The sequence below is a fragment of the Elephas maximus genome, chromosome 5, assembly GCF_024166365.1.
Source record: "Elephas maximus indicus isolate mEleMax1 chromosome 5, mEleMax1 primary haplotype, whole genome shotgun sequence".
Taxonomy (NCBI): domain Eukaryota; kingdom Metazoa; phylum Chordata; class Mammalia; order Proboscidea; family Elephantidae; genus Elephas; species Elephas maximus.
Window position 1 is genome coordinate 160197317 of NC_064823.1, and position 12291 is coordinate 160209607.

General features: G+C 51.3%; 1 protein-coding gene across 2 annotated transcripts in view; it reads right to left on the reverse strand.

Annotated features, from left to right (window-relative positions):
• The window catches only part of LETM1 (leucine zipper and EF-hand containing transmembrane protein 1), a 72769-nt gene extending 60762 nt beyond the window's left edge, over nucleotides 1-12007 (reverse strand). For both annotated transcript variants that reach the window (XM_049886585.1, XM_049886584.1), the window contains exons 1-2: nucleotides 11709-12007; nucleotides 5318-5378 (exon numbers count right to left, since the gene is read on the reverse strand). In XM_049886585.1, coding sequence (XP_049742542.1) covers nucleotides 5318-5378; nucleotides 11709-11787 — 140 coding nt within the window. In that variant the 5' untranslated portion in view covers nucleotides 11788-12007. The remainder of the gene's footprint in view (nucleotides 1-5317; nucleotides 5379-11708) is intronic.
• Between the last annotated feature and the right edge of the window lie 284 nt (nucleotides 12008-12291).

A 12291-nucleotide genomic window follows, 5' to 3' on the forward strand; every position in this document is an offset into this window, starting at 1 on the left:
ATTGATGCCCATTCCAGAGAAAGGTGATCCAACAGAATGAGGATATTACCGAACAATATTATTAATGTCACATGAAAGTAAAATTTTGCTGAAAATAATTCAAGAACAGTTGTAGCAATACATTGCCAGGGAACTGCCAGAAATTCAAGTCAGATTCAGAAAAAGACATAGAATGAGAGGTTATCCTTGCTGATGTCAGACGGATCTTGGCCAAAAGCAGAGAATACCAGCAAGGTGTTTACCTGTGTTTCATTGACTATGCAAAGGCATTTGACTGTGTGGATCATAACAAACTATGGTTAACATTGCAAAGGATGGGAATTCCAGAACACTTAATTGTGCCCATGTGAAACCTGTACTTAGACCAAGAGGCAGTCGTTTGAACAGAACAATACTGCATGGTTTAAAGTCAGGAAAGGTGTGCATTGAGGTTGTATCCTTTCACCACACTTATTCTATCTGTATGCTGAGTAAATAATCTGAGAAGCTGAACTATATAAGAACTCGGAATCAGCAATGGAGGAAGACTCATTAACAACCTGTGATACGCAGATGACATAACCTTGCTTGCTGACAGGTAAGAGGACTTGAAGCACTTATTGATGAAGACCAAAGACTACAGCCTTAAGTATGGATTACACCTCAATATAAAGAAAACAAAAATCCTCACAACTGGACCAACAGGCAACATCTTGACAAACAGAGAAAATACTGAAGTTGTCAAGGACTTCATTTTACTTGGAGCCCTGGTGGCACAGTGGTTAAAACAATCAACTGCTAACCGAAAGGTAGGCAGTTCGAAACCACGAGCAGTTCTGCAGGAGACAGATGTGGCAGTCTCCTTCTGTACAGATTTTTGGCCTTGGAAGCCCTGTGGGGTCACTGTGAGTCAGAATCTACTTGATGGCAGTGGGTTAGAAAAGATAATAAAAAGGGAGGCCCATTACCAGCAAATATAAAACATCTGGCAACTGCCTTCAAGAGCAAAGCTGCGGCCTGTATGAGGAAAACAGCATACCTCTTTCTGAAAAGAAGAAAAGGTCTTAATAAAGAAAGCAACTTACGCTTAGAAAGACTACATATTTTTTACAATTACGATTCTTAAACTTTTTAATAGGTTAAATAACATTGTGGGTTAGAATCCCAAAAATATTTTTTTAGAAGTGAAATAACTCAAATGCCCATCTAGAATAAACAGACTAGAATATCAGAGAAAGGGCCAAAAAAGGGAAGTGTGCAAGCCTGGTCCCAGAAACTCAAGCAGGTTAGAGAATTCCGTAAGTCAAACAAGGCAATGCTGAGTTACCTGGCAGCAGTGGAGAAAGGAAGGTGGCCCCTGCAGTGCTGGAGTGGATTCAGGCAGGGGTCACTGAAGGGGCTGGTACAATCCGAATCCAGTTCACACAGGGTTGATGCCAACCCACATCGAGATCCTCCACGCTAAAAAACCAGGCTTCACATTAAAAGCCAAACTTCTGATTTCTCTTGAAAAATCTAAGGTCAGGCCATGGGGCCCATGTCTTCAAGGCAGCCACTGGCTCCAGCTGACCATGGACCAGCACCCCCGGCCCAGACACCCAAAACGCTACCCATAGATTAAAGGGCTCACTTTATGATGGACTCTACAGAAGCAAGAGCAAAGATGTGCTATGCCTATCCATTAAAGCCTATATTGTCACAACAAGGAGGAGACCTCATGACAAAAGACTTCTGAATATCAGAAAAGACCCTAATTAAAATCAAAGCCGAAGAGCCAGATAGGAGCATCTACAGCAGGTGGCAACGGCCTTCAGAGGCCGCTGGTGACGCGGACATGAACCAGGCAGGGGGCTGCTGTTGTACACTCTTCAATCCAGCAATCCCACGCCAGGGAAATACTCCTGGGGAACAAAAAGACGCGTGCATACCTGCTCACTTCAGCACTTTACAAAAGTCATGAAACCGGAAACAGTGCTCAAGCAGTATTTGACTTTAACAAGCAGTGCAGTGAATGACTTCATACAGCCCTTCTAGCCATGGTCTTTGTAACTCCCACAAAAGGGTGGGATTATACAAATAAGGTGTTTGTGGCCCACCAAGGGGATCTGACAGCCTGCTAATAATGCAAACAATGTACATGCAACACTGCAGGGGTGGGACCATGCAAATAAAGTCCATGGAACTCTAATGAGGGGATTGGTCAGTTTTGCCATCTGCTAGGCTTAAAAGAAGCCAGTATCAGAAGCAGAGAGAGGAGCTCGCTACCATCAAGAAGAACCAGGAACAAAGCGCACCCTTTGGATCCAGGGTCCCTACACTGAGAACCTCCCAGATCTCCCAGATCCAGGCAACAGAGAGCTCTAATACCAGAGATGGTGAGAGATGACAAGTGTCAGAGAATATGTGGCAGCAGAGGCAGCAGAACCAGAAGACTGGCAGGAGATAGCACAGTGGGTTTTCTGGCCTACAGAGCAAGGTGGCTACACTGGGCATGCCAAGCCACGGAGCAAGAGAGCTGAGCACCTTTGGGCAGGAGACTTGCTGGCAGAATGGGGTGCCTCTAGGCACTTGCTGACAAAGCTAAAAAGCTTTGTAACACCTGCCCAGGCAGGGCAGAGGCCACGCCAACAGCGCAGGGTCCGGCAGCAGAAGCCGAGAAGAAGCTGCCCTGATCAAAGAACTGTATACTGAGTTGTTCCTGTTACTTCCAAGCTGATTCTGATCTTGAGTTGGAACCTGTTACCACCCTATAAGAAGGGACCAGACCCTAGAGAGGGACATCATGCTTGGTAAAGTGGAGGGTCGGCAAAAAAAAGACCCTCAATGAGATGGAATGACACAGTGGCTGCAACAATGGGCTCAAGCACGGCAACAATTGTGAGGACGGTGCAGGACCAGGCAGTGTTTTCTTCTGTTCTACATAGGGTTGCTATGAGTCGGAACTGACTTGACAGCACCTAACGACACTACCGCTTCTCGAATCAAACCCGTAACTGTGCGTATGGTCTGTGAACTCTGTGGGCACCGCCATGAATTACCGAAGGCGGCAAGGAAGCAGAGAGTGCCGTGGCATGGGTAGCTGGTGTCAGAATTGGTAAAAAGGTTGGAGACAGGAGGTTTGTCTGACTGCTGATGTTGACCTTGATTCTCTCTCCTCCCCCTTGTGAAATTAGATGAGGTGTGACACTGTTGCACCATTTTTGCAAACTACAACCAAGTTTTTATCTTAGGGAACTAAATCTGCCCCAGGAAGCACCCTCCAGAAAGTTCCACAGCCAAACTGAGATAGTAAATCAATAATTTTAAATGAATACGAAAACCCAAAATTCCCCCACATCTCTCTCACATAGGACACTTGGACATGCTCGGAGGGGAGAGGAGGCAAGCTCCACTCCAGTTGTTCTGAGCTTGAGACACTGCTAAGAAAGTGTCCGGGGGAGGTGGACACAGACCTGGTGCTCCGGAGAGAGGTCTAGGGGTCATCACACAGCTGAGGAGGAACACCAGGAGATGGCCAGATTGGGGGAGGGAAAGGGGTGCAGGCAGAGGGGACAGCAGGTCCAGTGTGGGGACAGGGAAGCATGGGGTGTCCTCACTCCAAGAGGCCTTCTCAAATGGGCCCCCTAGATTCACAGCAGCACCGCAAGCCCCCCTCGCAGCCTTTCTACACTAAGCTGTCATTACCTGTCAATTACCTGTCACTTTGCCAGACTGTGGGCACCATAAGGGAAGGGCTATCATCCACTGTACTCACAGGAACACCCTCCAAACCAGGCATGGAGTGTGCCATATGGTCATCACTTAATAAACGTGATGGGAGCATGCAGATGGGAGCACCAGGGGGCAGCATGTCTGTCTTCCTGTTCACTGACAGACCCCACACCCAGGACATTGTCTGACACACATCCAAGTCTTTTTTGCATGAGTAAATGAACCAAAACCCAAAACCAAACCCACTGTCAATGAGTCGATTCCGACTCCTAGTGACCCCACAGGGTATCCAAGGCTGTAAATCTCTATGGAAGCAGACTGCCACATCTTTCTCCCACAGAGCCACTGGTAGTTTCAAACCACTGACCTTTTGGTTAGCAGTCCATCGCTTTAACCACTGTGCCACCAGGGCTCCTCTAGTAAATGAAAGACCACTAAAAATGGCCACTGTACAACTGGGCTAAACCAAAACAATGCAGTTTCCTGAATAAACTGAACACTTTAAAAGCCAGAGTAGCAGGGGCGGGAGTCTGGGGACCATGGTTTCAGCGGACATCTAGATCAACTGGAATAATAAAAATCTATTAAGAAAATATTCTGCATCCCACTTTGGAGAGTGGCATCTGGGGTAAACATTAGCAAGCTACCATCTAAGATGCATCAATTGGTCTCAACCCACCTGGAGCAAAGGAGAATGAAGAACACCAAAGACACAAGGTAATCATAAGCCCAAGAGACAGAAAGGGCCACATAAAATCAGAGACCACATCAGTCTGATACTAGAACGAGATGGTGCCCAGCTACAACTGATGACTGCCTTGACAGGGAACACAACTGAGAATCCCTGATGGAGCAGGAGAGCAGTGGGATGCAGACCCCAAATTACTGTAAAAAGACCAGACTTAATGGTCTGACTGAGACTAGAAGGACACCGGAGGTCATGGTCCCCAGACCTTCTGTTAGCCCAAGACAGGAACCATTCCCAAAGCCAACTCTTCAGACAAGGATTAGACTGGACAATGGGATAGAAAATGACACTGGTGAAGAGTGAGCTTCTCAGATAAGTAGACACATTAGACTATGTGGGCAACTCCTGTCTGGAGGGGAGATGAGAGGGCAGAGGGGATCAGAAGCTGGCTGAATGGGCACGAAGAGAGTAGAGGGAAGGAATGTGCTCTCATTAGGGGAAGAGCAACTAGGAGTACATAGCAAGGTGTATATAAATTTTCGTATGAGAGACTGACTTGATTTGTCAACTTTCACTTAAAGCACAATAAAAATAAATAAAAAATGAAAAAATGGCAGCTGTGTGGACACATGGAGAAGCTATGTGATACCAAACCCCATGCAGGATACGATAACAACTATATATTTAAAAAACTGTATATTTTAAAAGAAAAAACAGTTAGACGAAGAGGTTGGACTAAAATGTACCAAAATGCGAATAAATATGTAATAGAGTACTGGGATGACGGACATTCATTTTCCTATGCGCATGGTTTAGGAAAAAAAAGGACAGGAAAGTATGAAATTGCTCCCCCTCAGAATCAAGAGGAACGCCTGACTCTCAAGCATTTCCAAGCCCCATTTTCAAACATACATGTGAAAAGTGACATTATTTACTTACACATGGCTTATCAGCCCCACGGTGTTGGTACAACTGAGACAAGCACGGTCCCCCAGACTGCCTACAACAAAAACAAAGAAAAGGTAAGTAAATAAATCTCAAACTAGGCTATTTATACTGACACCATCTTTTAAAGTCTAAAACAGCACCACTCTATTTTGTAGAAACCTCTCCATGTAAGTTTCTGGAAGCTTGTTCTAAGTGTTGGAAGGCTCCAGAGTGTAGCTAAGTGATGGGTCTGTCCCAACCAGGGAATAAAGAGTCTCAGGGTGGCCCCAAGGAAAAAAAGGGAGCCTAACACAGCCCCTGGTTCTGTGCACCCCGAGGGGGAAGCCGCGCAGGCCAACCCTCAAGAAAGAGATCCCACAGTCGGCAAGCAAGCGGAGGGGCCAGGACCACTCTCCCAGGGAGCACTTTAGGCTGGTTCTGGTGGACAGGGGCCAGGAACGCCACGTGACCTCCAACGCCGTCAGTCCTGCAGAGCAAGCATGGGCCCATGAAAATGACCACACCGGCCTCTCTGAGTGCACAAGGGACAGGGGCTATGAAGATGAGCAAACGAATGCAAAAAGGACGCCACCTCTGGGATGAACAGTAAACAGTGACAAGGGTACAAACTGTTTCAGGGTTTTAACGTATTTCTGATGCCTCCCCTAACTCACTCTAGACTCAGGACTCTGTCAGCATAAAGTCAGAGCTCACTCACACAGCCAACATTCAAGGTCTGCCTGTACTGGGGATTCAAGACAGATGTCAGATAGACGAGGCAGGCACTGCTGGAGCGGCCACTGAGGGTGCACCAGGCCTGTGCAGAAATCAGGCAGCTCCCCAGAAGGAGGCAAGCCTGGAAAGGCAGGTGGCATTTGTAAAAGGCTTGTCTGTCGGCGAGACCAACGGCTTCGACCCTTCAGGCAGTGGGGAGAGGCAGGGGCAGGTTTGGATGGCTGAGACATCACTGTAAGAGCCAGCAGGCGGGGAAGAGAAGCCAGAGGGGGCAGGGGGCAGGCGCTGAGTGTCACAGCCCAGAGCAAGAGGTCAGGCAGGGTGGTACCCGGCTGCTTACAGTGGGTCCTCCCAGGGATGAAAGATGTCCTCTTGCTCCTTCACGTCATTCAAGAGAGGAGCAGCCACTCACATGGTGAGGGATGCTTCAGTTAAACACGACATTCAGAAATGCAGACTACTGGTGACGGCCTAGGTTTTAGGTCAGGGCTGGGTTTCCCCGTGTTCAGGTCACCATCACCCATAATTTAAAGATGTCATAGACGTTCTTTTCCATATCAAGTGTTACTTACGTTTTAAATCAAAATTAAAAAATACACATTCCATTATAAACATCTACTTTATAAACCTTACCCACTGAAAGAAACGGCTGTGGTATGCGGACATGCCAAGTCCTTCACACTGAGGCCCTCCCTTTCCTTCCCCCCAAAACAGAAGGAAACGTGAGGGGCCACAGCCCACCACCACAGTACCACCTGTGCCCTCCTTCTGGTCTCTCTGCTCCTACCTGGGGCCTCCCCAGCCTCCTAAAGACTCAGCTGGGAAATGGCTCCACGCACCTCAGGCACGTCCCCACCAGCAGGCAGACATGCCACCACAGTTCCCATCCTGCAAATGTAAAAAGTGGAAACCAACCCCCCTCAAACTCACCTGTAGTGAGCACCTCCTTCTCTCTGAGGACAGACCCCGACTCAGATCCCCCAGCAGTGACACTCCCTCCTTTCTGATGACAGACCCCTGACTCGGATCCCCCAACCCGTAGGAAGCGCCCCCTCCCCTCTGAGAACGAACCTCCTACTCCAGTCCCCCTGCAGCGCCCACCTGCTCCTCTCTGAGCTGCGTCTCCTAGTCCACTCGGCCACTCGCTGTTGCCGTGCTCTTCCCAAAACCACTCCAGGGGATTCTGTCCTCAGTGCTCCCAGGGACCCCTCGGTCAAGGCCATGGTCAAGGCCACAGAGGACACCAGTGCTTTCTGCTAGTCCTCCTCTCCCCTCCCCCTCCACAGCAGTGACACTGTCCACGGACCACTCCCTGTTGCGTGGGCCGCTCCCTCCTTCCGGAAGCTCTTTCTTCACCGGGCTTCCAGGAAGCCACACTCTCTTGGGTTTCCTCCTCAGGCTGCTCCTTTCTAGGACAAAGGCAAGCACTTTCCTGAGCGGCGGATACATGGTCCACCTGGTGCAACACCTCCACCTGGAGGTCTCACAGGCAGCTAATTCAACAACTCAGGAACTCTCACCATGCCCCCAACCTGCTCCCTCCCAAGTCTTCCCCTGGTGACAGATGGCACTGCTGTCCCTGGTGCTGGCTCAGGCCAGATGACCAGGAATCACCCCTAATCCTCTCTCCCCCTTCTCTCCCACCCAGCTCTTTAGCAAGCCCAGTCACCCCTACTTCTAAACACCCTCTGCCAACTCCTGAAATGTGGGCCACAGGTAGCAACGCCCTTCCAAAGGTACAGGCCAGGACAGACCTGACAACACGACCTCAGTCAAGGGATCAAGGTTCACATCCACAGTGCTAAGTCGTGGTGACAGTGTGAGCCCTTGATGGGAAGTGATGAGAAAGACACTTCACCTCTGTGGTCTCTTCCTCCCCAAAACCTACCATCTCAGTCTAATCAGACAGACATCAGACAAACTCCAAGTGAGGCCATCCTACAAAGTACCTGACCAGCACTCCTCCAAACTGTCAAGGTCATCGAAAACAAGCGAAGTCTGAGAAACTGTCACAGCCCAGAGGAGCTTACGGAGACATGATGACTAAATGTCACGTGGTGTCCTGGATGGGATCCTGGGAGAGAAAAAGGACACTAGGGGAAAACTAAGGAAACCCAAACACAGTGTGGACTCTAGTTAACATAACGTGTCGGTGTGGCTGCTCAGTTGCGACAAGTGAACCATATGAGACGTTAACAACAGGGTAGGTGTGTGGCACATAGGAACTGTCCTGCTAGTGGCTCAGTTTTTTCTGTAAATCTAAAATTGCTCTAAAACAGTTTCTTTTAAAAAAAGATGAGCCAGGCACTGTCCTGAGCACTCCACGTGAGCAGATTCATCAACCCTCCACCTGACAACTGTCAGGCAGTGACCCTTTCCCTGCTTTACAATGAGAAAAGGAGACAGCAAGGGACGGCTTCTTGGCCCAGTCCTGTAGCTGGGAGGTAGGCAGCCAGGATGGGAGCCAGGGCCCGCCCTCGGGGACACTGCCACGCTGCCTGCTTGTGTGCCTCACAGGGACCTGCTCACCACGAGGGAAAAGGGCTCGGGGTTAATTTTCCATGCCTAAGGCTTGCGTGTTGCTATGATCCTGAATAGGTTTCAGCAGAACTTACAGACTAAAAGTAGGAAAAAAGCCCTGGTGATCTACTTCCAAAAAGCAGCCAGTGAAAACCCTATGGATCACAACAGTCTAATCAAACAGTCACCAGGAGTCTGGCTGGCATCTAACAACTCAGGAGGGATGGCGTCGGTCAGCTCAGTAAATGTTTGACAGCTGAATTAATGAACGCGTCATGGCCAAGGGGGTCTTTGAGGCCTTAGGGAATCTGATGACCACCAGGGCCCCTTGCTCCAGAAAAAGACGTGTAAGCACTCAGCTGGGGTGGGGGTGTTCATTTCCAAGGCCTCAGGGATCTCCCCAAAGTCCATCCCCAGCCCCCAAGTGGAGAACCTGGTCAAAGGCTCTGAATTTCTTCTCAGTCCTACAGCAAACTGGCTGTGTAACTCACCCTCCATCACTTAATACCTCCATAAGAAAGAACGGTGATAACGATAAAAACATTTGTGTCCTTAGGATGATAAAAAAAAACGTTCACACACAGAAAACATCAGATAATTCCTAAACCATAACATGCTGTAGAAATGTGAGGGGGCAAAGACATTTTTATCATCATCTTTAACATTTCCAGACGCAGAGGGCACCTCCACCGCAGATGAAAGGCTAAAAGCTGAGCTAGAGAGGGACCAGGCCGTTCAGGCCATCCCTGCCCACAGCTCCAAAGGTCTCAACTGCTGGCCTGCCACTGTTAAAAATTACAAGAATTAAGTTTCTTGTGGTATTCTCACAAACTGTAAAAACCTTTTTTATATTACTAGACTCTCTCGATTGTATAGGACAAGTACTAGCCTTAGCCCAATCTTACAAACATACAAATAAGTAAACAAATCCAGATAGGTTAAAGAGAGAAAGACAGATTTCAGAGGACATCTACGTCAACTGGCATAACAAAATCTATTAGGAAAACATTCTGCATCCCACTTTGGAGAGTGGCGTCCGGGGTCTTAAACGCTAGCAAGCAGCCATCTAAGATGCATCAACTGGTCTCAACCTACCTGGAGCAAAGGAGAATGAACAATACCAAAGACACAAGATAACCATGAGCCCAAGAGACAGAAAGGGGAATATAAACCAGAGACTACGTCAGCCTGAGACCAGAAGAACTAGACGGTACCTAGCTATAACCAATGACTGCCCTGACAGGGAACCAACAGAGAACCCCGAGGGAGCAGGAGAGCAGTGGGATGCAGACCCCAAATTCTCATAAAAAGATCAGACTTAATAGTCTGACTGAGACTAGAAGGACCCCAGAGGTCACGGTCTCCAGACCTTCTGTTAGCCCAAGACAGGAACCATTCCCAAAGCCAACTCTTCAGACAGGGATTAGACTGGACTATGGGATAGAAAATGATACTGGTGAAGAGCGAGCTTCTTGGATCAAGTAGAAACTTGAGACTGTGTGCAGCTCCTGTCTGGAGGAGAGATGAGAGGGCAGAGGGGGTCAGAAGCTGGCCTAATGGACACGAAAATAGAGAATGGGAAGAAGGAGTGTGCTGTCTCATTAGGGGGAGAGCACCTGGGGGTGTATAGCAAGGTGTGTACAAATTTTTGTATTAGAGACTAGCTTGATTTGTAAACTTTCACTTAAAGCACATTAAAAATTAAAAAAAAAAATTCAGAAGGGGAAAGGGGGAATGTGCTGTTACATTCTGGGGACTGCAACTAATGTCACAAAATAACATGTGTATCAATTTTTATGAGACATTAACTTAAGTTGTGAACGTTCACCTAAATTTAAAAAAAAGAGAGAGAAAAACAAAGAAAGAGGCCATTTGCTAGGAGCCAAGCGTAGGCGCCTTTGGTGTTAAACCCTAAGAGCCTGTGAGTCAGGTGTGATCCAGGTGTTAAGGGACCTGCTGAAGGTCAGGTCACGCACAGCAATGCCTGGGGCCCCTCTACTGGAGTGCTCTCCTGGACGTGAGGCCGCCGCCCACACCAGTGCCCTCTGCCCATCAGTCCAGCTCATCTCCTACTGCCTCTCATATCTTACTGCCTCTGCAGTGTCATCACTTTTGATATTCCCTGCTTCGTCTAAGTGTTCGCCCTCGACCCTGTCTGTGTGGCAGTCAGCACTGGGGAAGCTTCCACTTACCCAATTAGACACACACACACTCATGTTCAGCATTTCAGCATTCCCGAAGGTGACACACACACACACACACACACACACAGACAGACAGACAGACAGACACACACACACACACGCGCGCGCGCGCTAATTATATGGGCAGGGTCTGCAGCTAGCTCATCTCCTCCGCGCAGTATCTGGCGCCACACAGGTGGGTGCCCAGTAATTTCACAGGGATAAACGGGATGTTGCCATCGACCTTATCAGGTCCCCCAGATCTCCTGCAATCTTACAGGTCTGCCTCCACGCCACTCGGACAGTCCCACCTCAGAATCTCAGAACGTGGCCAAAAGGCACGGCTGTGCTCGCGAGTGGCCGCCCCGTTCCAGAGACTTGTCACAGAGAAGGGGCCAGCGAGCCGGACCAGGGCTGGTCGTCAGCACGCTCTTTCCAAAACTCTCCTAAGCTCTCCTACAGATACGGTAACCAGCGGCGACCGGTGCGCTTAAGGTCACAGCCCGAGTGGAGAGAGTGACGGCAGCCGCACCCCGCGCCAAGTGGCACCGCTCGCACCAGGCCCCGGGTCGCCAGGCCGGCCAGCGACTCCAGCTGCAGCTGCCGGGCTCTGGGGCCCAGACCGACCGCGGCCGCTCGGCATCGCCCCGGCAGCCCACCCAGCCCGGGCTCCCGCGCACCGGGAGGCGGCGGGCCGGCGGCCGGGCGGGGCGCTGCGGAGGCGGACAGCGGCTGGCGGCTGGCTCGCCCGGCCGCCGCGGGGCCGTCTGCGGTTCCTTCCCGGCCGTGACCCCGAACGAGGCGCCCCTCGGCTCGCCTCCCGGCCCCAGCCCGTCCTCCGGGCACAGGCCGAGCGCCCCGCCCCGCCCCGCCCGTGGGGCCGCGCCCGGCTCGCCCGGAGCCGCAGGGCCCGAGCCCCACCCGGCCCCGACCCCGCGCCAGCGGCCGAGCGCCGGCCGGCTTACCCCTCGGCGCGGCGGCGCGGGGCGGCGGGAGGCGGGCGGGCCCCCGGCCGCGGCAGCTCCTCAGTAAGATGGACGCCATGTGCCCGGGCGCGGCGCCCGCTGCGGGCCTGCAGCCTCCTTTCCGCGGCCGCGGCTCCTCGCCGTGCTGGCGGCGCCTCGGTGCCCGGCGGGTGGGCGAGCCTGGCCCCGCACTGACAGTTGGCGGCGGCGGTTAGCTCCTGGCGGCAGGCGCTCAATCCGAGGACCCGGCACCGACGGCGGCCATAACCCGGCACCGACGTCCGGCGGGTGCTGGGCGGGGCGGCCGGCCGCCGCTCCCATTGGCCACCTCCGGCGCCGGCAGCCGGCAGGTGAGGGGCGGGCCCGCGCCCGCGGACTACAGCTCCCGGTGTGCACCGGGTGGCCTGGCCTCCCAGAACACTCCCTCCGGCCGACTACAGTTCCCGGCGTGCATCGGGCTCCGGGATCACTGAGCCACTCACCCTCTCGGACTACAGATCCCGGCATGCATCACAGCGGGCTGAACGGCCAGAGAGCGGCGGCCCAGGCGCGCTGCATTCTGGTTCTTGTAGTTCTGCAGCAC